The 27,678-nt window shown below is 42.2% G+C and overlaps 1 protein-coding gene and 1 long non-coding RNA gene across 4 annotated transcripts in view; one reads left to right on the top strand and one right to left on the bottom strand.

The window, feature by feature from the left end:
- Positions 1-27,084, bottom strand: part of FBXW4 (F-box and WD repeat domain containing 4) — an 86,514-nt gene extending 59,430 nt beyond the window's left edge. The window contains exons 1-5 of one of the 2 annotated variants that reach the window (XM_038009485.2): positions 26,275-27,084; positions 8,868-8,963; positions 5,999-6,184; positions 5,429-5,561; positions 57-151 (exon numbers count right to left, since the gene is read on the bottom strand). In XM_038009485.2, coding sequence (XP_037865413.2) covers positions 57-151; positions 5,429-5,561; positions 5,999-6,184; positions 8,868-8,963; positions 26,275-27,071 — 1,307 coding nt within the window. In that variant the 5' untranslated portion in view covers positions 27,072-27,084. The remainder of the gene's footprint in view (positions 1-56; positions 152-5,428; positions 5,562-5,998; positions 6,185-8,867; positions 8,964-26,274) is intronic. The other variant, XM_007963924.3, reaches the window with a different exon arrangement.
- LOC140712422 (uncharacterized) overlaps positions 26,299-27,678 on the top strand; it is a 48,833-nt gene continuing 47,453 nt past the window's right edge. For both annotated transcript variants that reach the window (XR_012094035.1, XR_012094036.1), the window contains exon 1: positions 26,299-26,408. This is a non-coding gene — a long non-coding RNA (uncharacterized lncRNA). The remainder of the gene's footprint in view (positions 26,409-27,678) is intronic.

Below are 27,678 nucleotides of genomic sequence, written 5' to 3' on the forward strand. Positions count from 1 at the left end.
TAAAATAAAAGCATTATTATACAGGACAAAACTACATCCAAATATGTCTCCCTTACCTGAGTAATGGGCTGATAGCAATGGACCAGACTCGGTCTTCAGTCTGGATGGTGTGTAAGCACTGCCCCAGCCGGCCTGAGGCCAAAGGCCACACCTAGAAACAGGAGAGGAGATGCTCTCGTTGGCATTGCCTGGGATCAGTGGGGAGGAGAGGTGCTCCAGCAGGGGTGACTGTTGGAGGTGGAGAAATGGGGAATCCTTTATGCCCTGCACACACAGAGCTCAGGTATCAGCAGAGGAGCCCCTGTAGCTTCTGGCAGATAGGGCCTAGCTCTCCATCCTAACCACTCTCTTTTACTTCCACTCAGAGCCCTTACTTACCAGCCAACTTTATATTGGGGAATCAGAAGTTCCACATTCCTCAGCTGAGACTTGACTGAGAAGAAGTGGGTGGGTGGGGCTTGCCTCTCTTGACAGCTTTCCTGTATTTGTGGATTTTCCTTTCTCCTATCTCTCACCAAGATTTTACTTTGGAGAAGTAGGGAGAGGGAAGAAGATCAAGGCACAATATAGGGGGACAGCAGTAGAATCAGGGAGAGAAGTAAAAAGAAAGATGCAAGGGAAGGAAAGAATGGAAGAAGAAGAAAGACTTCCAAGTGGGAAGGTGGTGTGTTGTTGTTTGTTTGTTGATAACGCCCAGGATCCAAAACTATTCACGTCAGCAGGGAATTTAGCACCTAGTGTCACCAAAAGTAGCAGAAAAGCTTAACTCTTTTAAGCTTCCATATCTCCTACAGGTTAAAAATATTGCTTGGAGCACATTATCTGGTCCCTATCAGTCAGGAATGTACATTAGCAGCCACTCTGGGCTTAACTCTAATCAACACTCACAGAGCCCTCTCAGCAGTCAGTGCATTTAGACATCTCCTAAGCACAGGACTCCCCCCTCACCTCACCCTACCCTAGATGACACACACAGGGACATAAGCCTCTAACCAAACAGAAAGGAAACCTCAGACATACAGGGCTATCCCAAGACAGCAGCAACAGAGGGATCCAGAGGCAGCCAGATGGATCAGTGACCTCTTAAGGTCCCAGCAGTGCTATAAGGGGAACATACAAAACTCAGGCAGGACCTTAGATGGAAGAACTTTAAAGGAAACATTCCTTGAGTGTAAAGGGTAGGTGATGGAGTAGGGGTGATCCTGGCTTCTTAGGGTCACATGATAACTCTTCCCTATAAAAGGAGAAAGTGTTTCTTAGAGTTTGTGTGTATGATGGGTGTGGGGGATGGGATGATTGTGTGAGTTACTTTTCCCAACACAGTGAAAAGAAAATAAACGTAACAAGAAGATCCTAAATGAGGAGGAGCAGAAAACAAAGGTAAACACCACAACTTTTCCTGAGTGCCATGATTCAGGCCTGCTCTTTGGACTCTATACCCCTTTGGCAATAACTAGATACATTTCCAATGTACTCTTTTAGGTAGCCCAGCTAAAAAGAGAGCTTTGCCTTTTCCCTGATACAAACTCCCTGGGAGGCAGATTCTTTCTTGGGGGTGAGGAAACACTAAAGATTCTGATTACAAAATCTATGGGGAAGGCCTAGGCCTGAATTCACTAATGTCCTCTATGGAAAGGGAAGGTGGATTCCTAGATTCTGCAAACCACAGAACAAGGTTCCTGGTCTCCAGGAGCGGCTCAGGAAGCATGCCACCAATTCTGAGCATGATCTTAAGAAAGTGGCCGTCCTGGCTTAGCCCAGCAACACATTATCCTCCAGAAACATGAGATTCCATCCTGGCATCTGAGGGACAGGAGCTGACAACAATACACTGATCCTATCTTTGCCCTCCATGGCCAAATTCAAAACAGATCCAACCCTGGAAAAGATTCAGTGGGAGTGGTCTTTTTATTTATTTATTTTTTTTCCGAGGTTTTTTTTTTTTTTTTTTTTTTTTTTAGAGTCTTACTCTGTCGCCCAGGCTGGAGTGCAGTGGCGCAATCTCGGCTCACTGCAAACTCCACCTCCTGGGTTCATGCCATTCTCCTGCCTCAGCATCCCGAGTAGCTGGGTCTACAGGCGCCTGCCACCAAGCCCAGCTAATTTTTTTGTATTTTTAGTAGAGAGAGGGTTTTGCACGTTAGCCAGGATGGTCTCAATCTCCTGACCTCGTGATCCACCTGCCTCGGCCTCCCAAAGTGCTGGGATTGATTACAGGTGTGAGCCACTGCGCCCGGCCGAGAGTGGACATTTATACAGTTCTTTTAAAAAGCAGACTGGTGGCCGGGCACGGTGGCTCAAGCCTGTAATCCCAGCACTTTGGGAGGCCGAGACGGGCGGATCACGAGGTCAGGAGATCGAGACCATCCTGGCTAACACGGTGAAACCCCGTCTCTACTAAAAAATACAAAAAAACTAGCCGGGCACAGTGGCGGGTGCCTGTAGTCCCAGCTACTCGGGAGGCTGAGGCAGGAGAATGGCGTAAACCCGGGAGGCGGAGCTTGCAGTGAGCTGAGATCCGGCCACTGCACTCCAGCCTGGGCGACAGAGCCAGACTCCATCTCAAAAAAAAAAAAAAAAAAGCAGACTGGTGATACGCATCACGACTTTTAAATGATCACAGCCTTTAACTCAGTAATTTTGTTGATGAAAATCTATCCTAAAGAAAATAATCCTAAAACAAAAGAAAAACCTAAATGGTAAAATATTCCCTGCAGCCTGCAATTGCAGAAAAAAGCATGCAGAGGCTTTGGCATCTGACCAATCTGGATTTGAACCCTAGTTGCTACTTATTATCTTTGATCTTAGGAGTAACTTCTTAGCTTCCGTTTCTTCATCTGTCAAATGAGAAATGATGCCTATCTCAGGGTTATAGTGTGGAAAAGTGGAGATAAGCATAAGGCATTTAGCACAGCAGCATAGTATTTGGCAGGTATCAGGCAAACAATAATGGTGGTTCTTATTACAATAAATCTTCCCTTCTAAGCCAGATGTGATCTGATCTCTCTACCTTCTAAACTTTCTGGCTCTTTCCCTAGAGCTTTATACTCCACAGTCCTAGCCACTTCCAATCAGCTCCATGGCCAGGTATGCACATCTCTTCTCAACCTAAGGATAAGAGGCTGTATCTTCCTTACTTCTGAAGAGCCCAGGTGCCTCTCTACCAAGCCTCACACATAGTAGGCACTCGTAAGAAAGAATAGAGAAATAAAGAAGGAAACGAAGGAATGGTTAGTACCAGCCCAGGCTCATTAAGAACATAAGCTACCATCTTTTCACATCTCAGGATGGGGCTGGCCCCACTAAAGCCCAGAGACGCAATCCAAGCTAAGCCACAGAAAACCTGAAACTGAGATTGTGGGAAGGGGAAGGAAGAGGGTTCTTTGGACAGTCCCTAGCTCAGATGTCTTGCAAAGAGATTGTTTTACTTCCCTGTACCCCATAAAATAAATCTCTTTCCTAAAATATAGTACATATTTGGGGAACTCCCCAAAAATAGATAGTTACAGGCAAATATCACTGTAAATTCTTATGAAGGTTTAGGTGTATTAGAAACCTGGAGAAGCAGCTGTAGAATTTCAGATGCCACTGAAAAGAAATGATGTTTCAGTTATAAAAGACAAACTGAATATAACAGTAATGTAGAAATGGCTCAGGATAACAAAGGGCTGGATGCAAAGACAACAACAGAAAAGAGGGAAACCCAGCATCTGGAAAGCCAGGAAAGAAGAGTTGGCAGAGAGGTCACAGGAGAGCTGCCAACCAGCTGACCAGCTTTCAGGACCAGAGAAGAGAATTCTGTCACTGACCTAAAAGAAATCCTCAGAAGGATTAAGATGGACTGTGGTGACAATTTTAGAAGGAAGAATTTATTTTAGATCTTTTAAAAAATCTAAGATACTAAATAGGGCTAAACCAGTACTCAAACATGAAACTAACCCAATACCTCAAATAAACTTGCTATTATTCTTCAACTGTAAGCAATCCACACCCTTAGATTGCTATCTGTGGTTATAAAGCTTAGTTTTATACTGCTCTGGGTTTCAGACCACAGAGAATAGAAGAAAGAGGTGTCACTGAAAAGGAGGAACTTGGGGAAGCCTGAAGCCATGACAGGAAGATGGCTAGAATAAGACAGGAATACCTAGGTCACACATGCCACAAAAGGTTTCTATGAAAACTGACTTTTGAGCAGTATAACACATTTAGTTCTGGATCTTTTCAGGGAATGGTACAAGGACAGTGACCAATCAGAAGCCTGAAGTAAGTAGGAAGTAGGGTAACAGGAAGCAAGTGACAGGAAATTCAGTTTCCATGTTGGTTCAAAAGATATGCTGGATTTTTCTCAAGCTTCCTGTGCTGGTGTGCATTCTCTCTGACAGAGTACAAAGTAAGGCAGAAAATAGTAAAGGGAGGAGAAACTTCCATAAAAAGAAGGGAACATATTTAGCCCTTCTTTTTACATAAAATAGCAATATTTCTATGTGGAGGTGTAATCACCAGAGGGTACATGCAGTCAGAGAAGTTACTGAGTAAAGATTGCAATTTCCCTCTCCTGAGTCCTCTCCCTATGTGTTTTTGAGGCCCATTTGCTGACATACCAGCAAGCATTTTGTTCCTGTTAGCACTATGGAACCTAGATGCTAGGAAACACATAACAAGACACTATTGGGCCTCCTGCATCACCAACTGAATCGTCAGCAAAGTTCCCACAGCAACCCTAAAGGACCAGGCCTCTGTAGGCCCTGGCTACAGCTGTTGGGCACATGCCTGGAGAAAGACTTCTCTGTATCACAGGTAGGAGCCTATTTGACCCAGATGTGGATGAGTCCATGAATAGCAGGATCATGCTATTTATCAGCCTCACTTTCTTTTATGCTTTGCTTTGGTGGATATCTGTGGACTGGGCAATTTGGCAAAGATGCAACAAACAACACCCCTCTCTCATAGTCTCTACTGCTTACTGACCACATCACTCTCCAGAGAAGCAGTGAAAACACATTTTAATTATCAGCCTGATTGCCTATAAACAAGGTGGTGAAAAATTAACCTCCCTAAACAGAGAGCAGGCAATAAGGAGGGAGATTTTAAAATAAAATATTAGGGTCAGAACTCAACCCACAAACTTGAGGAAACGCAACTCAGGGAGGAAAGGCTGCCAGGTCCTCTGTTTTTGAGTTCACGCCACATTGCAAGTGAGTGGCAACCTTCCCAGCCACTGTCCACTCCTTTCCCAGTCCAGTTGGCAGGGACAACACCTGGCATGGCAAGCTGCATGCCAGAGGCACATAAGTGAGTCCTTTATTGTGTCGTTTTCTCCCCCGCCCCCAGCCGATACTCTCAGCCAATCCTGGGACTCGGGGCTCTATCCACCCCACTCCCTATAGACAGGAGAGAGTAATAGTATGTAATGGGGAGACCACCTCACCTTGGCCGTCCTGTCCCTGGAGCCACTCACAATGATGCCTCCTTTGCAATCCACACAGTTCACCTCCTGTTCATGAGCCGAGTACTTGACAGTGAAGGTGCTGTGAATCTTATGAACGCCAATCTTCCCATCTCTAGGAGAGAAATAAGGAGCCGATCCCCAAGAACCAATTATTCTTTCTGTAGGAAGAGACAACTCTCCAGAAACAGCCTAAGTCTCCAGTGACATCCAAATTTGCTAAGCAATAGGCAATTCAGCCCAGTAAGGTGCTGACTTTCTAGATACCTTTACTTCTTCAGCACACCTGGGGCTGAACAGAGCTGAGAGACAAAATATATTTTCCCCTGGAGAATATCAAAACCAGCTTCACTTTTCATTAGAAGCTCTTCTTGTTTTCCTTCTCCAGCTAACCCTATTAACTCCTTTTAGTAAAATCTCTCTGCTTTAAATGGAAAACCCTCCGTCTCCCTCCTCATCCCTTTGGAGTTAAGACAGAAAAGTCAGAGACAGGCAGAATGTCCCCGAAAAATAAGATGGAAAAGGGTGGAAGGAGAAACCTGCAGCACTTACCCTCCTGCACTGATAATATGCGAGTTGGCCAGTACAAAGTGGCAAACGTCCTCATCATGCCCAGCAAAGACTCCTAGAGGCCGACGGTTCAAGCTGGCACCATCTGGACGGAACTGGTAGGCCAGGATGAAATTAGCCTGGGATATGTACAGAGAATTATCCTCTAGCTGCATCCAGGGCATCTGACTGAAACGATAGAAAATAAAATTTAAGTCATCAAGATACAGTATGAAAACTCAACTCCAATCTTTGAAGAGTCTGACCAATCCCTAACTTAGCAAGGATAACAAGGCTTATTATCTATACTTGATACCCTCCTTCAAAATTACCTACCCCTCAGCTATCCTCAGAAAACTACAGTAATTGAACTTTGTGGTGATCTAATCTTCCTTGAACTTTCTAAAAGAGACTCAAAATTAAAAGACGAACTAAATACCACTTTTAATTGGAGAATATTTAATATTTCAATTACTGGCTACCTGGACTTCTCATGGGTAGGCAGAGCTTACAAAATTCAATGGTCAAGGGGTGAGAAGGGTCAAAAAGAAATCTTCAGCTGGGCACAGTGGCTCACACCTGTAATCCTAGCACTTTGGGAGGCCAAGGCAGGTGGATCACCTGAGGTCAGGAGTTCGAGACCAGCCTGACCAACATGGTGAAACCCCATCTCTACTAAAAATACAAAATCAGCCAGGCATGGTGGTGCATGCCTGTAATCCCAGCTACTCCGGAGGCTGAGGCAGAAGAATCGCTTGAACCCGGGAGGCGGAGGTTGCAGTGAGCTGAGATCGCGCCTGGTGACAGAGGGAGACTCTGTCTCCAAAAAAAAAAAAAAAAAAAAAAAAAAAGGAAAGAAAAGAAAAAAGAAAAGAAATCTTCTAGCCAGGTGAAATAACTTTCTTTCATTCAGCATCCTCATCGATTTGAAGTATAAGTGGAAAGTTTCAAGGTTCTAGGATTCCCATACATACCTCTTCCGCAATAGACCAGTTAAGGTATGATGGAGAAAAGAGAAGAATAAACCCTGGGAAGCCCCATTCCCTTATTCTGTTAGAGCTAAGGGGCCATTTTTAAGTGAAAGGAATGAAGCTATTTAGGAAAGGATGCTAATGTACTGATTAGATACCTAGATCCTCACAGGGATATCTACATTTCTGTATTAGAGGGTAAGTGTGGCAATGGAAAAACACAGCCCCAGAGCATTCTGCTACAGTTCAGGGGCTACAGAGAAAGTCAGCTCTCACAGGCAAATGATAAGAGAAATCCACAAATAGTTAAAGATTCCCTCTGTAATCTTACAGGAGGAAGAAAGGCTAGAAGGCACAGACAAGTCCTGCGGCAGGGAATGAGCCTTAAGAAGAAAGAAGACTGTCAGATACTAGGCTCTCTGGTGGAAACTAAGTCCCTTTCCCAAGGTGGACATCCCACCTGTCCTATTCTACATAGGGGTCCTGGGGTTACCAGGTCCCAAGAAAAGCACAGGGACAGCTGATTCATCCCCAAGAACAGCCACCATCTCCTATTGCCAAGCCTGTCTGAGCAAACTGGGCTGTGTTTCTTCCCCAGACTCAATACAAGCGTCATGGGAATGTGGAAAAGTTCTGCAAATTGACTTGACGGGCCATTAAATGCAGCTTAGACTTTGTAGTAACTGAGTTTCTGCTCATGAGGTTTTTACAAGTGTGTGCATATATTACATGGAACATGTGTAGAGTGTGTACAGATGCCTGCTTTCTCACTCATTATGCACATTCCTCTTGAATATCCCCTTGCGTGAGTGTGTGGCACACTCAAGTAGGCAGCAAACAGAGAGGGTGGGAATTTTTGTGTTTAGAGCCATCTGGTAAACAGCCATTTGCCTAGGACAAGAAACCAGGTTCATGCCAGGTGAACAGTGGAGAATCCCAGGGCAACCTGGTAACTGTTCTGTGTGTTTATTTGCCAAACTGCTTGAAACTAGCCCCAAAAGGCAATGTGGGAAGCAGAGGGTAAAGTCCTTCATCATAAAAATCCGTCTTTCTCTCCTGCAGTTTCTTTACCATCACCACAACCACTACCCAATACCACATTATTCACAGCATCTGATGCCAGTGAAACCAGTGGAAACTGGACACAAGCAAGCAAGAAAGGTTCATCAGATGAAGAGGCCTGCCTGTGTCTTCAGCACAAGTATAGGTCACTCCAGAATGTGGAATTATGATGTTCCTTATCCATTGCAACCAATCAACAAGGAGCAATTTTTTGGTAGGGAGTCAAATAATAACTATGAAATCATTTAGCATCAATGAAGCATAAAAATCGGTGGCATTAGCAGTACCACAGGCATTTTCTAAATTTCCTTATACTTGTTCTAAGCTCTAACTCCTGTAACATATGTATCCAAACCTTTAGATCCTACCCTGCCTTTTAGTAAAGTAGGGGAGAGGACTCAGGGAAGCCAAGAATGAAGAAGTAACTCCATAGAGTAGAAGATTTAAAGAAAAATATTTGTAAAATAAGATTAATTGAAACCTTGATTTCATTTATTTCCTTTGATGGCATAAGTTAACAGAGGTTACCTTTGAGTGGTGGAGTTACAGGTTAGTTTTACTTTCTTCTTTAGAACTTTCTTTCTCTTCAAATTTCTAAAATAAGCATTGATTTCTTTATAATCATAAAAAAAGTCATTTGTTAACGTACATTTCTTGTATTCCCTTCTTTAAATGTGAAAAAAGTTGTCCTTCTGATGCCCCCTTTGTGGTATTCAAAGGCTCACCAGTGCGACCCCACCCAAGATAGCCCCATTAGCCTCTATGTAGGACCAGATTTTTTACTTTCCATTATGCTTTTATGTCCCAAGTAGCTTTAAAAAACTCAAGAGGCTACTTGCCTGCATCTCCACTTCAGCAGAATCGCCTCTCGGCAGCGCCCCAGTCTCCAGTTCTGAGACACCTTCACCCGTTCCTTCACTGGGACACTGGTCATCCTATGTCCAGACAGAACAAATAATCCAATCACTACAACTTATTGCCAACCACAGAAAATTCCATGGGCTTACTGAGTCAGGATTCAGGAGCATCCAGAATACAAATAAAGAGATTAGGAGACCAGGAAGGAGTAACTGTTCTCTCTCCATACTTGACTAACTAAAAAAGCCAAGGAGAAAAGCCTGTCCTTTAAACTATTAAAAATGTCCACAGTGATGCCAAAGAAATCTAATGGAGAATGGATGACAATCCTGGAACCACTGGATGTCCAGATTGGGGGAAAAAAAAAATGAAATGAACCCTGACCCCTACCTCACACCATACAGGAAAAGTAATTCAAAACAGGTCATAAACTTAAAATCTAAAACTATAAAGCTGTCAGAAGAAAATACATGAAAACATCTCTTTGACTACGAAGGTAGACATAGATTTCTTAGGACACAGAAAGCAATAACAGAAAATAAAAATCCAATAAATCAGACTTCATCAAATCCAAAACCTCTGTTCACCAAAATTAATACACAAGCCGTTATCTGGGAGAAAAGATTCACAGAATGTATATCTGATAGGAGTTTGTACCCTGATGAGGAAGTCCTCTCTGTATTTGTTCATATATTTTTGGAAGACCAATAAGAAACTCTCCTACATTGTTGGTGGGAAAGCAAAATGGTACAGCCATTTTGGGAAAAGGTCTAGCAGTTTATTATAAATCTAAACATATTATGTACTCTATGAACTAGCAATAACTTTAGAGAAACAAAAACACTTACACAAGAATGTTCATAGGAGTTTTAGTAATAGCCAAAAGTAGTAAACAGCCCAGACATCCATCAACAGGAAAGTGGACAGACACACTAGGGTAGGTTCATATAATGGACTACTACTCAGCAAAAAAAAGGAAAGAAGTACTGATACACATTGTAATGTGGATGAATCACAGAAACATTATGTTGAATGAAATAAATTTTACACAAAAGAGATTGTAGTGTATGATCTCATTTACATTAAGCTTGAGAAGAGAGACAACTAACCTATGGTGAAAAAAATCAGAACAATTATTACCACCAGGATAGGGATGGAGACTGACTAGCAAAGAACATTTGGAAACTTTCTGAGGTAATATTCTATATTTAAGTCTTGAGGGGGTTTGGGTTATACAAGTGTATATGCATTTGTGAGAAATGGACCAAATGTGCAGGATGTGGTGGCTCACAAAAGTAATCGCAACACTTTGGGAGGCCAAGGTGGGAGGATCACTTGAGCCCAGGAAATTGAGGTTACAGTGAGCAGTAGTTCCACCACTGCACTCCAGCCTAGGCAACAGAATAAGATTCCCTCTCTAAAAAAATAAAAGAGAAAAGAAATACATCAAATGATACACAAGATTTGTGCAGTTCACTCAAATATGAATTCACTGTATATATATTTTTCTTAAAAAAAAACCCATAAACTAATATAATCTAGTCAATGATATGCATGCACATTGAAGCCTTTAGGGATAAATGTACTGATATCTGTAACTTATTTTGAAATGCATGATAAAGCAAATACAGTCAAATATTAACTGTAGAACCTAGGTGGTGCATATATGAGTGTTCATGGTACAATTCATTCAACTTTTCTATGAGTTTTAAATTCTTCAAAACATTGGAGGGCGAGTGTCAACAGTACTTTCTGGGTGAGCTGAGTTAACAGCAATAAGATAGCACACAAGCAACACGAATGGCACCGTTTGGGGATGGATTAATAGGCAATAGGGAGAAGAGCTCTAAGCCCCTTAGAGAGTACACCTTTGAAGAGAATTTTGAAATCATGAGTAAGAATTTGAAAATTCCATTTTAGGCTCCCATATATCTCCTGTGTCTCCTTAGCTTGCCCCACTGCCCATACAAGTTACACTGCTTGGGACACAGAGTGATAACTGCCATGTCTGCCTGGAAATTTGCTGGCCAGGGAGAGATACACTCATTTCTTCCAGCCTCTACTTATACCTTCACATTTACCACATTTTACTAAAAGCCAGCAAGCAAGTCCAGCTTTCAAGATTCTAACGGACACAGCTTAGAAAGAATGGTTTTGGCAGGCAGAGAGAAGATACCTAATTCATTTTTAGCTAAATAATATTCTGTCTCCTGGTGTTATTTCATTTATTTATTTGTATAGAATATTTTTGGTTAATAAAGTAATAAATGCACAGGATTTTAAAAAACACACAGATAGTATGAAAGGTTAACAATGCAAAAGTGAGTCTTTCTCGAAACCCCTAGCCAAGACTCTCCCTCTCTAGAGGCAACTATGTATTCACTGTAGACAAGTATATATGCATGTTGCCCAGGCTGGTCTCCAACGCCTGGCCTCAAGCAATCCTCTTGCCTTGGCCTCCCAAAGTACTGGGATTACAGGCATGAGCCACCACACCTGGCCAACTGAATATTATTTTTAAATGACATAGAATGTTATAAATCTCTCTGGATCATTACTCCAATTGCAATTTATTTAACCAACATTTAATGTGGTGCTTACAATATGCCAGGCACTGTTTTCATTTGCCCAATGCCTTATGCATATCAATAAGTGCTGATAAAGAGCAATTATATTTCTTATATTTCTAGAAAGTATATTCCTAGGAAGTATATTCTTTTCACTTAGAAATAAGCAATAAGCAACTGACTTTGATTTTAAAAAAAAGAAAGCAAGAAATGGCCCAAACTGATATGAATTTAATAGATAACAAACAGAAAATTGTAAACTAAGGAAATAAATCACTTTAATTAGTGCTATTAGGTTTGTATAGCACGTTGACTTTATTAGAAAGAAAGGAGAGAGGGAATAAGAATATGCATGGCTAGAAAGAACACTGGAAGGATAAAATAAAACACCCATAGTTAACTGTGGGTAGTCAACTTTGGGTGTTTTTATTTTCTCCTTTATGTTTTTACATATTTTCTAATTTTTCTTTTTCTTTTTTAAAAATTTTTTAATTTCAGTAGCTTTAGGGGTACAAGTGGTTTTGGTTACATGGATGAATTGTATAATGATGAAGTCTGGACTTTTAGTATACCAGTCACCTGAGTAGCGTATGTTTTGTACCCAGTAGGTAATTTTTCTATCACTCACCCCCCTCCCACCTTCCTCCCTTCTGAATCTGCAATGTGCATTACACCACTCTGTATGCCTGTGTGTACCTATGCCTTAGCTCCCACTTATAAGTGAGAACAGGCAGTATTTGGTTTTCACTCCTGCATTACTTCATTTAGGATAATGGCCTCCAATTCCATCCAAGTTGCTGCAAAAGTCATTATGTCATTCCTTTTTATGGCTGAGTAATATTCAAATACTCATTAAAATAGTAATAATAAATGCTGTTGATAAAACTTGTTGAATATCAATAGAGAAAAAACTGATTTAGATTGCCATCTCATACCACAATATAATAAATTCCAAAAATATGAGGGTGAATTTAAAAGTTTGACTAGAAAAAAACAAGATATATACATATTTCAATGACAAGCAGAGATAATTTCCCAATTGAAATGGGGATAAAAGAAATTATTCTATTGAAGCAACAGAAATGTATCAATTATAAAGTATTTGAGTTTAATGCTATTAAATTTGAAATGCTAAAGGGAAAAAAGATTAAAAGCAACAGAGTAGGGGAAAAATTTTAACTAACACTATAGACATAAGTTTTATCTCTAAAACTTTTAGGGAGCTGATAAAAATCTCTCAAGATAACACCCTGTCTCCAATACCCTATCATCCATGTCTGACAGAGGATAAGGACAGTCACAGTGTTCACATGGTAAAACACTGGAGGAAACATCCCCCAAGAATAGTTTACAGGTATGTACATTAAAACAATTTTTAAAGTACCACCTCACATCTATTAAGTAGAAAAAACTAACACTAGCTTTAATTTGATAGAAGAGTATGGATTTGGTTACATGTTGCTTACAGTACATTCAGCTGGTACAGTCTTTCAGAAAGGAATTCTGTTAAGACAAAAGTCATTAAATGACAGCTTATGATCCAGCATTTCTTCTTTGAGCACTATATCACGAAGAAATAATTCAAAAGAAAAAAATTTTACAAAGATATTTATAGCTGCAGCTATATATTAGAGCTAAAATCTGGAAACAGCCTGAAGGTCTGTCTGTGGGGGAGAATAGTATACTAATGCAATGGAATATACTGCCACTAGAAATGACAAATGTGAGGAATGAAAAACATTTTGGCAACAACTATACCACGTAATGGTATTTTTAAAACAAAGTTAAATTTATAAAGGTAGAGGTGGGGAGACACTACATAAAATTATGTCTCCATAAATAACAGGTTGAGGCCAGGCGCCGTGGCTCACAACTGTAATCCCAGCACTCTGGGAGGCCAAGGAGGGTGGATCACCTGACATCAGGAGTTCGAGACCAGCCTGGCCAACATGGTAAAACCCTGTCTCAACTAAAAATACAAAAATTAGCCAGGTGTTGTGGTGGGCGTCTGTAATTCCAGCTACTTGGGAGGCTGAGGCAGGAGAATCACTTGAACCTGGGAGGCAGAGGTTGCAGTGAGCCGAGATTACACCATTTCACTCCAGCCTGGGTGACAGGAGCAAAACTCCGTCTCAAATAATAATAATAATAATAACAGGTCTAAAGATGTTAATAGATGGTGCTTTATTAAGTGATCAATTGTTGAAAATATATCACATAATTGTTGACGGTTATGTCTTCCTATTTACCTTTAACTAAAGAGCAGATTAAATAAAATTGAAAAAGCACAGAAGGCAGGCTCAGGAAACTGGGATCTATATCCCAATTCTACCACTTACTAATGATACAACCCAGGTAACTAACTTCTCTAATTATCCATTTCTTCACCTATAAAATGAGGATAATATTTCACACAATTGTTTTCAAAAATGACACCTAAAATGAAGTACAGCCTATGTCATAAATCACTACAAAAAAAGTTAATTATCTTTACATAAGTATAAGTAGTAGATAATATCCATTAATGGTGTCGGCACTAATGTGACTCTAATAATCATTCGTTTTTCTTCTATAATAGTTTAGTTATAACTATTAGAAATTGTTCCTCCAATATCAAACTTTCTTATCTTTCAGGCTGAACAATTAGGACTTGGCTATACATATGTTAAGGCTAAAATCTTTTACTGAATTATTCTATTGGGTGAATGTAGTCCCTGATTTAAAATCACTATAGAGCCACCTACACTACCAGACTACTACTGAGGACAGTAAAAGATACTTAACAGGATGGGCCAAAGGAACTGAAATCTAACCAAAAAAAAAAATAGACTTCCTGTCTACTCTTATCTGCAAATCCCTCCCAGATATAAAGGAAGAAACTGTTTACAGTTATGTCTCTTCTCTTGAATTAGGTCTAAAATTAATGAGTGGTGATGAAACTAAAAAGGGAATATTCTGGATCATAGCAGGAAGAAAACAAAAGCAAAAGAATGAATATATTTCCTGAATTGGAATAAGGACAGCACTTCTCTCATCTCCCTGGTCACTTAACTGCCATGTGACACTTTGCTAGGGGTCAAAACACTCCCCTGAGGGTTTGATCATAGCACCAAGAAACTTTCAAAGTTGAACTTTAGAAGCTGCTACCAAACAGCAGGTGCAGGCATCCTCTCCCAAGATGAATATCATAATCAAAATACTTGGCTGTAGTCCTTCAAATTTAGACTTTGAAAAAAAAAAAAATTCAATTTGGCTTTGACTTGAAAAAGCTCTACTTTGTTAAAAACAATTTAACAACTCAGTTTTTTCATATCTTTTGTCTAACCATCTTGAATGGTTACAGTTTCCCTAGCTGTTGGCCAAATCATATCTATATCTTTATTGGTTTCAGCACCTGAAAAATCCAAAGAAATTTTAAAAATATCTCCTTTCTCTGAAAACAGGTATCCCTCCATCCCTATGGGAATGTGTCACTGCCAGTCAAAGGGGGTCAGTAGAACAAGGCAGCAGAAGAAAAGTACCTGAGAAGACAGAAGTAGGTCCCCCTTGGAATTCACCAGGGACCCTTGCTTCCATCCTTGAAGTGGCCTCTGGCCAGCCATTTCTTCATATGGTTACTAATGTAAAGTGAGGGTGCTCCTCTCAAAAAAATGATTAGTGCCCTGTAAAGAAATCTCTCCGTGGATGTTAACACACAGAGGACCTGGCCCCGTGGGCCTGGCTGAACTGCCATTTTCCCAGCCCTCCTTCTCTTGCCTCAGGCTCATTTTTCCACTAGGCCCCCTCCCTCTCAGCTTTCTGGCACTTAGTAACCATTAGAGTTTGCATTCCTGGGCATATGACCTATTTTAAACAAAAACAATACAACATGTATCCACAGTAAGCTATCTGGCCCCTTAAAATCTTGGCAAGTGAGTCCAGAGGGACAGAAATTAATCTAGGCAGTTATCTAGAATGACCTTTCATTTCCCCATTCCTTGTTCACACCCCAAAACCAAAAGCAAATAAATAAACCTAGTCTGAAGAAAAATGGCTGGGGGGAAGGAAGGGGAAGTGTAGGTATATCGAAGAGGTCTCAAACTACATATCTCTGAGATCAGAAAACTCCTGGAACACAGATCAATTTCCCTCTCTGTCCCATCACGCAGCTTGATTCCCCTGGAAGCTACCAATGCTGACCAACTGCATGTACGGCATGATTTCCATAACCATAACACCCTGCTGATTTGGACAGAAACTTAGGAAAGGAAAGTGTCTCCAAGTGTAGAACAAGGCCATATCAAGGGGCACTGGGCCAAAGGTTACATACAATGCTTGGGGTTTGGAATTTTATTTTATTTTAATTAATTTATTTTTTTGAGACAGGGTCTCACTGTGTCATCCAGACTGTAGTGCAGTAGTGCAATCTGCGCTCACTGCAACCTCTACCTCCCAGACTCAAGTGATTCTCCTGCCTCAGCCTCCCAAGTAGTTGGGATTACGGGCACATGCCATTACTACCCAGCTAATTTTTGTATGTTTAATAGAGATGGGGTTACACCATGTTGGTCAGGCTGGTCTTGAACTTCAGACCTAACATGATCCACCTGCCTCGGCCTCCCAAAGTGTTGGGATTACAGGCATGAGCTACAGCGCCGGGTCTTGGGGCTTGGAATTTTAAATTAACACTATATCTTGATTTCTCTTATCTTCTTTCTCTCCAGATTTTTCCCCAGATTGCCTGTTCTCACCAGTTCTTCTATCAATGCTAAGAATTTGGCTTTAGTGTAAAGTATTTAAGCAGTCAAAGAACCTTCTAACTTTTCATTTATACTTGCATTAGCCTGAATCTTCCAATAGCTTCAGTAGCAGAGGTTTATAATTAAGGTTCAAAAAAAATTAATCAAAAATCTTTGTATCATGTTAAATTGCTTATCCTTTTGGCCAAGGAACAGAGAATAGCCCCAAAATTCAGAGTGAAGGGAGACTGTAGGAAACATGCCAGCATGAAGACAAGACCATGCACAAAGAGGGCATGGAGCTGACTGAACTGACCCACAGCTCCCTTGAAAGATCCCCAACTGTCAACCCACTTTACCCATTCAACTCACTTTTCATGCTTCACACTATGCAACTGGACTCCCACCAAGCCAATCTCTTCCACGTTCATTCATACACCCACACTTTCACCTATATTGCCAGCCCCAGCCTACCTTTGCCCCTGACTGCTACTTCTGGGGACTAGTCAAATTCATCCATTCTTTAAAATCTAGATAAAGCCTCTACTTCTGTGACTCTTCCAAACATGACATCTGAACTGTTAGAGGGAACCTACCATACACCTAGGCATTGCTAGCTTTTCACAGCTATACATCATCTTTTTTGTCTAATTTAGTCATAAATTCCACAGGATCAAGTCTTAAACCACTTTGTGCTTCTAAAAGTGGCTCTCAACCATCACTGGGCAGACAAGTGATATAGCAGTAACCCTGAATAAGTGCACCACCAAATTTTAAACAATATATAGAATTTATTTTTGTTCAACTAACAATCCACACTTTTACAGGGATTTCTATCAGACATTAAGCCAAAATATTGCCCATGATACAATTTGCTGAAAATAAAATAAAGATTGCATGTTCAGAGGAACATATATGAACTTTATCTCAAAGGATATAAGAGAACAAGGTCAGGGCTGCAAACAATAATGTTCAAACAGTAACACACCAGAGGGTGAACAAGTAAATAGTATAAATAATCATGAACAGGTTTTTCAATTTTCTGAAACTTGCTTTTAAAAAAAAATGACATTCACCTTTAATCCTTTAACGTACTATCAAAAATTCTAGCATCATACAAAACTATGTCTTTAACACAAAAAAGGAGAACCATGGTCCTAGCATAATAGGTATTTTGATAGACATTGCTTAGGAACTGCTCAAGCAAGAGTTTCCAAAAACATCGTTCTCCATTTGCCAAGTCACACTTTGAACAATACCTGTAGCTCCAAAGGCCCTTCCTTAAAATGTATAACATACCACATCTTCAAGAATTCAACCAAAGCCTCCAAATTATTATTCTAGAGAGGCTCAAGGGAAGAAATCTGAGCAGATAAAGTATCTTAACATGGCACCCACATGTCAAAGATGTCTAAACAGTTTCAGAAGCACTAAGCATAACCCTGGTCTTTTATGTGCATGAGCTTAAGATTCAGAACTTGGCTGTGTTCACATCCTTTTCCTCCTGGCTTTGGTTAGGCTCTGTATTTGCACGGCACTTGACCAGTATGTGTGTTCTGCAAGATGTTAAAGAGATATTTAGCAGTGAAAAAGAGAATTTTATGGTCAAAACATTTTGCACAATGCTGACTGAAACAAAAATTAAACAGGTCCCTCTATCACAGGACTTGCCAGTGCCTTTAATCCCCAATGGACATTGTGATCCCTAAGAAAGGGAATGTGGCGTATAGCATTTTCCCCCACTCATTTGATTACAGAATTAGTTTTTCAAGAATCCCACAATACAACTTTTGGAAAGACTGATCTGGTACTTTCTAAAAATGAACAATGGCAAGAAAGATGCCAATTTTGGGGGGGCAGGGAGCAGTGAACAGGCCTTCCTCTAAGTGAGTCATGAATTAGGCACTAGCAGACTAAGAGGTAAACTTTGTTCTCATACCTTCAAAATGACTTTTCCCTAGACTCCTCATCTGATACGTGAGAAATAATTATACTGCTGTGCTTCCCAGGGTTGTTTTTTATTGTTTTTAATCATGAAACTGTGTTCTATATTAATCATCAAAACAGGTTCTCAACCCAAGTGACCAGACTTCAAAATCCCTGGTGCCCTTCCAGTCTGAATGAAGGGATGAGAAGAATATGAACCAGACGTCACCCAGAAAGTTTTTCCATCTCCAGCTTCTAGGCCATTACGATAAAGTCAAACTGCATCCAAGATAAGGGATGAAGTTCTCCCTTAGCAACTCACTTCTGGAGGGGACAAACACACATACCACCCATATCTGAACCTTGATTCAACTTTTTGACGTAGACTTTCTAAAGGAAAACTCAAAGAAACATGGGAGGTCAAAGCTGGAACTACAGGGAAAAAAGGAAAAGAAGTACTCAAAGACTATTTCCCTTTCTTTAAGGAGAATGAACTCATTACAGGGTTAGTGAGCAGGAGAAATATCATTCCTTTCAGTGAAACAGCTTTCCAGGAAAAGTATCTCAACATATTTACTATAAAACAATTTAATTTCCCTGTCCCATCACCTGCCACCCCATCCTCATCCCCCCTACAAAACCCACAGATTGTGGATTTCCTCTCATTCTTGGCAGAGTTACTAGAAGAAACACAATACCCCCTTCGGACTGCTCCCAACAGCTGCTGGAAAAAGACGGGGGAGCTGGGGGTATCCCTCCAAAGCTGCCTCTAAAAATGACCATTCCCCCTTCCGACTCATACAGCCAGTGAGCATAAGACTTCTATTTCTCTGCTTTCTTAAAGCAAGGGGAGACCACAAAAGCAACAGCATACCCTAATCCAAAATACTTGCTTCCGGCCCATCTGTTCTCCTCAATATGACTCTAAACTGAAGCTTCTGTACAGTAACCACCACTCTATTTCTCCCCTAACATGTAACTATTAAAACAATCCTCTAATACCTCACAAAACCAGTATTTCTTATTTGTTTGTTTAATCTACCAATCTCCAAGTTAGGGTTCCTATCAAACTCCTATTCACTGTAATTTCCCATCTCTGCCCACCTGTCCCAATACCACACACTTCATACCAATAAGAATCCCCCTATAGTCAAGAGACTTGAACAACAAAAGTCTAGGAACAAATTCATCAATGGCTACCCTACACCTCAGCCCTTGCCCAATATCATCACACACTAAATCCTCTTCAATTCTGTCTAAAAACACCCCATCACCAGGCAACAGAGAGACATCCAATTATCCTTCAGCCTCTCAGCTGAGACCACCAACAAAGAAGTTCATGAATGTCAACTGGGGGCACAGGCAATATCTCTCTTTGCCAAGGAGAAACTAGAGAGAACCTCCAGCATCATTCCCCAAAGGTGACAGCTAGGGTTGAGTGAAGACCGTGAAAACTGTACAAGAGCTGGGGGAGAAAATATAATGTAAGGAATGATTTGGAATCGGGGCAGGAAAAGGCGGAGGGATGAACTGGCTGACCCCAAATGTCTTTTCCATCTCTAACTCCTATGATTCTTTGACCTCCAATTTTGTGCTGTGGACAAGGAATGGAAAGTCAACAGACATGGTGATGTTTTGAAAGAGCCTGGCAGTCTGCTCTTGTCATTTAGTGGCCTTTGCATGTATTTTTTAAGGTGTCTCCAAGCCCTGTCTTCATTTCACAGTTGTCACCTTTCTCAGCAATTTGAGCTCATGTCAAATACCAAAAAAGAAGACGAAGAAGAAAGAATGTGTTGGCAATTAATTGTGGGCTAAAGAGGGGCAGCAGGCACAGGGGCCCATTGGGTGGGCCCAGACTTCCAGGGAGGGCAATGCGGACAGTCTGGATAAAATGAAGAACTGACTCAAAATTGAGACAAGGCAGCCAAACCTCTAACAGGAGGTAAATTCTTTCTCCAGATAGTCTCCTACTCATTTTTAGAGAAAGCTCAAGTATTTACATGATTCAGGGTACATAAACATATTCTTAATTACCATAACCATCTTGATTCAATTGATTACAACTGGAGTTCCATCTGAGCAAGACTGCTGAATAGGAAGGACTTTCCTCAAGAGTAAACCAAATCTTAGGATTCTCAACCTTGACTCATGGTTGACATACCTGAGGTAAATTCTGAAGCATAGCAAAAGTCAGTTTCTGCAGATCAAAGTGGGGAGTCTGCCAATTTTCACTGAAAATTCAAAACCCAATTTTCTCCTCTTTTTTTCAAACAGTTGATCTCATCTTAATTTTCAAATATTTTTGGAGCCTGGTCTCAAGAAGAATCTGCCTAAATTTCTCACTGTTCCATGGTGACATGTCAGGACCAGAAACTAATCCAGTGCCAGGGTCAATCCAGAGCTAAGGTTAAGCTGTCACACACAAGTAATTCTTTTCTAAGTCACACATTCAAAAATAATTTTTTAAAAAACCTGTATACTGACTCAGTGACCTCACTGTCAGTTGGGGATTTCAGCAGCTCAAGCACAATCTTTACCTTAGATGAAGGTTCCAGGTGCAAAAAAAAAAGTATGGAGTACTGAAATATTTTCAGAGCTCTCATTACAGTATGAACTTATACTACAGATTGCTCATCTCACAGACTGTGAAGACATTGCTCATCTTCACAGACTGTGAAGACATTCTCCATGTTTCTGCCTTGAAAGCTAGAAAATTCAGCCCCTACCATTCAAGTTTTACAAGACTGGAAAGGATATAAACAGCTTCTGTATTCTCATGGTCTTAGAGAAGGCTTCTTCCATTCTTCCAGTTCGCATTTGGAGGTAGTGACTGCACTAGACCACGTCCTGCTTCCACAGGTGTACTGTTTTATTTTGAACCTGTAAACTAAACTCTATTTTATTAACTCATAGAAACTATTAGAAATAAGGCCTTTCCAAACGCTAAAGACAATAAATACATCCATATATGAAATCATTCCATGAGTCAGAGAACAAATAAGTGACTCTCCTCCCTGGGAAAGGCAGAAAACTGGAGAAAGCCTAAGCTACTTTGAGTTGTTAATTGCTTTCTGAAGATCACAGTTTAGGCCTTAAATGTAACCAGTTAGCAATACCTTCTCCATTCAGAGTAGGAAACTAGTTAGGAAACTATATGCTTTCTGGGCCAAGAAAATGCTCTTAGGCACAATCATTTCAAAACAAATAAACACACTCTGCTTATCTGTGTCTATCTCACCACTCTGGACGTTAATCATCACTGAAATAGATACCCCAGGCCCCCAGCCTCAAAGAGCTCCAAGGCTACAGGACCCCTCCACAGGAATGAATGTACATGCCAGGACAAACACCTCAGGAGCCTCACTCCCTAAACACCTATTGTTAATTCCAGGCAAATCTATCATAGGCAAATGCAAGACAGCACCCAGATACTGCTCAAAGGCTATTTAAAATAAAATCCCTGTTTGACAATATGTAGCACTTCATTCGGGAGGAAGAGGATCAAGTAAGCTTTCTTTAACATAAGACTGGCAATAGAATCTTTTAAAAATAGCTTTACATGCACAGATATACTTTTTCTTTACATTATTTGCATTTGTTAATTTTCAGTATCAGAATTTGCAGATAGCACTCCTGTTCTTCCCCTGTCATACTGTCTACTTCTTGCATTCAGCCTACATTATCAACTGACAGCTGAATTCCACTGTCTTGTTCTTGTAAACGGAACTAGGTTAGTTTGTCCTGTTACTCTTTAGGGAAAATTTGAAAGACTGCTATATGAAACATTTCTTTGATTTTTATTGTTATATTCAGGATATTTCTATTCCAACAGGCTTCATAAAATCTCCACACAAAACTGATTTTAAATCAGACAACTGACGCCAACTATCTTTGTGTCCCTTTAAGAAGAAAAAAGAAAAAAAAAAGCTTAGTACCTATTAGTGTTCACTGTTTGGGCAAAAGGGAAGCAAATTATTTGTTTGTGGTTTTAAAGTGGCCAGAATGCCTTCAAGCACAAGTATAAGACCATTAGCAAATCACAAGGAACCAAAGCAGTTCATCTTACTCAACAAAGCTATGATCAGTTAGGAACAGCCAAACTGAATGGGACTTGCCCTGGGCCGGAAGGTCAGTAAACCTTAGCAGTTTGTGTTTCTGAGTAATCAAGAGGCTCTTCATCCCCAAGTGCAGGCCCTAAGTCCACAGGTTCTGCTGTCATGTTTCCAAAAACATTCAGGACAGGTGAGAGAAACCAAGCAGAGTGTGTGTGTGTGTGTGTGTGTGTGTGTGTGTGTGTTTTCCCCTTTGTCTTTAGGCAGCACCTCTAAGTCAAACCATCCCCACTTTTGCTATATACAGACTACCTAGAGGAGAACCCAAACAATTAAAAAGTTCCATTTTACAATTTATTGAGTGCTTACTATGTGCTTAAAGCTGTACTAGCCAGCATTCTACATTTAAGCCTCATTTTATCAGGCAAGGTTATTACCATTCTTTATAGGTAATAAAACCTAGGCCCAGTGAGGTTATGTGGCTTCTGATCAAATCCAGTTTTGTGTAATGCTGATAAAAACTCATCTCACTTATCTAGCCTGCAGTTAATTAGCCCAAAGCATGAACAACAGCCCTGCCACTATCCAAGCAGCCATACTCTTGCTGTACTTTGGGCCCGGCTTTGCTGACTCCCTAAGTGGACTGGGGTGCATGCCTTCTTCCTCCAGGGATGACAACCACCTCTCTCTGTGGCTTATTAAGTCTCTGCAGCTGTCCAGAAACGGACCACACTGGTAAACATTCTCTCCACCTGCTGTAACATGCGTAACTTCTTCCCTCAACCCAGAAAACCCGAGCAGTGACCCTGCTCTTTATCAAGTGCTATGGTAAAACAACTTCCCTAGAAGGCCAGGACACCTTACCCTAGGACACAGGCGAGAAATCAAAACACACATGTCTAATAAATAATAAAGCCATATCATTTGGCAATCTCAAAGCATTTTACACCATAAATTCACTTTCATTTTTGTTATTACTGCTACAGAATGTAGATTCATTCCCAGTATCTCTCTTTTACAGCATTTGAAAATAAACACCAATTCTTTCATTCATTCACTCAATCTCTATATGAAGAGAGAGAAAGCCAAACTTTGCCTTGGCTGGCTTGGGTTCCAGTTGTTTTAGACTTCCCTTATAGGTCAACTGATAATATTCTTTGAAATAGTTATTCTCATAAGAAAGGAAGAGAATAAAAAACTATTTCTGCAGGTGACAAGACCACATGCCCAAGAAGTCCCAAGGAATCATTATCATGAACAAAATCATCCTAGAATAAAAAGAATAAAAAACAATCAAATTCAAAATTTACAAAAGTAATCTTCTACATTCAGTAATACCCAGCCAGAAAACATACCAAAGAGAGTATATTTGCAATAAAAACGAAATGCATAACATATTCAGAAATACACAGAAGTGCAACAACAGATATGTGAGAACTTTATCATGATAAACCACAAAAGTCCTTGAAAAAGTACAGAATTTTTTTTTGACAGCGAGTTGAACAGAAGTGTAGAGGTGACACACACACATAAATCCAACAGGATAATCTTACCCTGACAGATTACTAGACTCCATCAAAAAGTAACAATATTTAAAATAGTATGGAAATCGAAAACTGTATCAGTGACACACAATGAAGAGTTCAGACACAGATCCAATATACACACACATATGTATGTGAATATACATGTGTATATTATATCATATATATATAAACTTATTATATGGCAAAATAAGCTTTCCAAAACAAAGGAAAAGAGAATTACTTAACAAAGTTGTAGTGATAACTAAGGTAGCCGTTGAGGCTATCTAACAAGAATAGTAAATCGAATTCACCTCTTGCACCAAAAGTGATATTGATGAAAGTGTTAACTATTAAAAAATCAAATTAGGCCAGGCGCGGTGGCTCACCTCTGTAATCCCAGCACTTTGGGAGGCCAAGGCAGGCAGATAACCTGAGGTCCGGAGTTCGAAACCAGCCTGACCAAAATGGAGAAACCCTATCTCTACTAAAAATACAAAATTAGCTGGGTGTGGTGGTGCATGCCTGTAATCCCAGCTATGCAGGAGGCTGCGGCAGGAGAATCGCTTGAACCCAGGAGGCGGTTGTGGTGAGCCGAGATCACACCACTGCACTCCAGCCTGGGTAACGAGTGAAACTCCGTCTCAAAAAAAAAAAAAAAAAAATCAAATTTGTTTTTTTTTTTTTTTTTTTTTTGAGACGGAGTCTTGCTCTGTCACCCAGGCTGGAGTGCAGTGGCCGGATGTCTGCTCACCGCAAGCTCCTCCTCCCGGGTTTACGCCATTCTCCTGCCTCAGCCTCCGGAGTAGCTGGGACTACAGGCGCCCGCCACCTCGCCCGGCTAGTTTTTTGTACTTTTTAGTAGAGACGGGGTTTCACCGTGTTAGCCAGGATGGTCTCGATCTCCTGACCTCGTGATCCGCCCGTCTCGGCCTCCCAAAGTGCTGGGATTACAGGCTTGAGCCACCGCGCCCGGCCTAAAAAATCAAATTTGTAAGAAAACCAGTGGGAAACAGATTTATCAGGTCTGTGGAGGAATTATAAATTTCTCAAGCTTTGGAGAAAAAAAGAGAAAAAAAAGATCACAAAAGACTGGCAGAGCCTAATAAAGTGTAAAACAGTAAAGTAAAATGAATTGACCTGAAAAATATCTGGATCAAAGATGACAGACTAGATTCTAACATCTAAGACCCACAAAGATTCCAAATTTATAGGAAAAACACGAAGACCCCGGTAATAAATGGGCAAAGAGTGGGAACAGACAGTCTCGCAGGTGAAACAAACACATGGGAATATATTTATCCTGGCCAGTGGTAAAAGAGATGCAAAATAACACAACTTTGGTACCTTAAATGACCATTAAAGTAGCAAAGATTTTCTAAATTCTCACATAAAATTTGTTCACTCTGTGCTGTTTCCACTATAAAGTGGTACAGCACCTCTGCAAACCATAACCTTTGCTATAATGCCACCTTGAGACTTTATCCTAAGGAACGAATTTTTTTTAAATCTATATGGTATGACATGTGACTTATACTTCAGTAAAGCTGTTACTCAAAAATGCATCATTTCATTATTATCTATAATAACAAAAAGCTGAACATAACATGTAAGTTTAATAGTAGAGGGATGTTCTTTAATCTCATTATGGGACAGCCCACAAACATTTACTATGTACCTATTCTGTCAGAATCAGTAAGATAGCAACTATGTGTGCAACTGAAAAGTTTTTTAAATTAAAATAATTGTCTAGAGGTGACGGTATTATGGCTTTTTATGTTTTTAAAAACGTTCTTTAATGTCATAATGTACTAGAAAGAATTACTTTTTAAAAAATGGGTGGAATAGGGGGCAATCTGAAAGCTCTCACTCCCTCAATTCCCTACATGTTTTTTCCTTCCTATTTAACAGCTTAAGTGGTTCAGAAAAGTTTTTCATTCACAGGTCTCAGACCCTACCAAAAACAGGCCAAATTGCAATACCATGTCTTGTGCACATCCTGGACAGACTCCAGCCTCAAGCAGGCCCCCTTTTTCGTATCGCTTTGCCTGTATGAAGTCATAAACTATGGCTGAACACTGGGACCGAGGGCCTTGCATTAAGGTCCGAGCCCTGAAGCTTAACAACCTTTAGAAGAGGGTAGGGAGGATGAAAGATGAAAGTCCATAAAAATTTATGATAGACCACTTAAGGAACCTGGGTCCTAGACCTGGATTGGAGGAGTCGTCCAAAGCACGAAGGAACCACATAGACCAAACTGGCTCCTCTGGGGCTAAGGAACCGGGGCAGCTAAATCTCTGCAAAAAGACACAATCGAAAGCTTTAGGGAGTGCCTAAGATGGCTAATTGTGAGGAGCGGCCCACCCGGGAGGGTGCCTACTGAGGGATGCTCTCGGGAGGCTGCCTCAGAGGGAGGCCTTGGGGAGAAGGGGCAAAAGGGCCCCCGAGAGTGCTCGGGAAGGGGCGTAGGCGGAGGCCAGCTGTAGGCCTAGGAACTCGGAGTGCGACACGACCCTGGGCCGACCAGGCCGCGGCGCCCCGCCCTTTCCCGGGACGCGGGGCCGGCCCGGGGCGGGGAGCGGGCGGGCGAGCGGACGCTTACAGGTCGGTGCCGAGCCGCGTGAAGCCGGAGTTGAGCGAGGCCCGGGCTATCCGGCGCCAGAGCAGGTCGCAGCTGGTGAAGCGCCGCAGCCAGCGGCACACCTGGGCCAGGCGGCCGAGGGCCCGCATGTCCAGGTAGGAGCAGATGAGCAGCAGCAGCTCCTCCGGCAGGCGCCAGAGCGCGGGCCCCGCGGCCGGGCGGGCGGCCGACTCCCGAGCCGCCTCCTCCTCCTCCTCCCCGGCCTCCGCCGCCATGGCCAGCCCTGTCCCCGGGATGTCGGCCCAAGCCTGACCCCCTTGTCTCTGTGCTCTTCCCGGCCTGGCGCCCTCCCGCCGCCTAGCCCTGACCCTCCATGCCTCCTTCTTCCTATACTCTCTTCCTTGTGCCTCCTTCCCGGCCCCTGCACTCCCCTCATCTCCCTTGATGATGCCTCTCGCCCCTTCCTCCACGCTTCCGCCTCCCTCTGCTTCCTCCCTTGGGCATGCCCTGGCTCCCGCCTCAGCCCCCGGCCCCGCTGCCTCCTTCGCAGTCTGTGGCCCGGGCTTCCCTTCCGCCCCGCTTCCTCTTCCGCCTTGCCCCGCTCTCGCTTTTCCCTTCCCCTTCCCCTTCCTTCGCTTCCCCCTCGCCACCCTCCCTTCCTGCAGCTTCCTCGCCTCTCCGCCCTCGCCCTCGCCGGGCCCGCCGTTGCCGGGGGGCCCCGAGCGGCCCTGGCTGCCCATGAGCGGCGACGGGGCCGGCCCGACGCGGAGGCCAGTCCGAGCCGCCACCGCCGCCGCCCCGAGAGGAGGCGACACCATGTCGGACCGGGTCACATGGGGCGGCGCGGGCCGAGCCCTGGGCACGCCCCTCACACCTGCGGCCTTGGAGCCACTTCGGGGTGCGGGCTGGGGCCGGGGCGCGGACACCACCCCCGCATCCCCGGTTCCACCAACTCCTGTGCTTGGTGGAAGCACAGGAGTTCGAGTTGCAAACACGTGAGGCCGGTTTCAGGGCCCTGCCTAAGGCCACAAGAGGACCTGCTGCCCTCAGGAAGCGGCCAGTTGGAGCACCTGTCCTCAAGAATCCCGTAGTTGGGTGGCCTTCCCCCTCTAGGAGCCCTCCTTTTCCTCCAGTGATGCCTCCTTTTCACGGGCCACATGTGAGGGCCCAACGAATCTGCAGCCCTAGAAGTTGACAGATTCCAAAGCTTAGGTTCTCACACAGGCCTGGAAGCACGGTCCTGGCGTGAGCTTGGGTATTAGACATATTTGGGGATTTGCAGTCTTCTAGCTCCTGAGTCCATAACTTCAAAAACAGTTATGTATCAGGACATGGCACAGCTAGGGATTCTTATCAGTCATCACCCAAGTGCAAGTTGATTCTCCGAGGACTCAGCATCTATTCTTCATACCACCCATTCGATTC

Source organism: Chlorocebus sabaeus, chromosome 9, assembly GCF_047675955.1.
Source record: "Chlorocebus sabaeus isolate Y175 chromosome 9, mChlSab1.0.hap1, whole genome shotgun sequence".
In the NCBI taxonomy this organism is placed as follows: domain Eukaryota; kingdom Metazoa; phylum Chordata; class Mammalia; order Primates; family Cercopithecidae; genus Chlorocebus; species Chlorocebus sabaeus.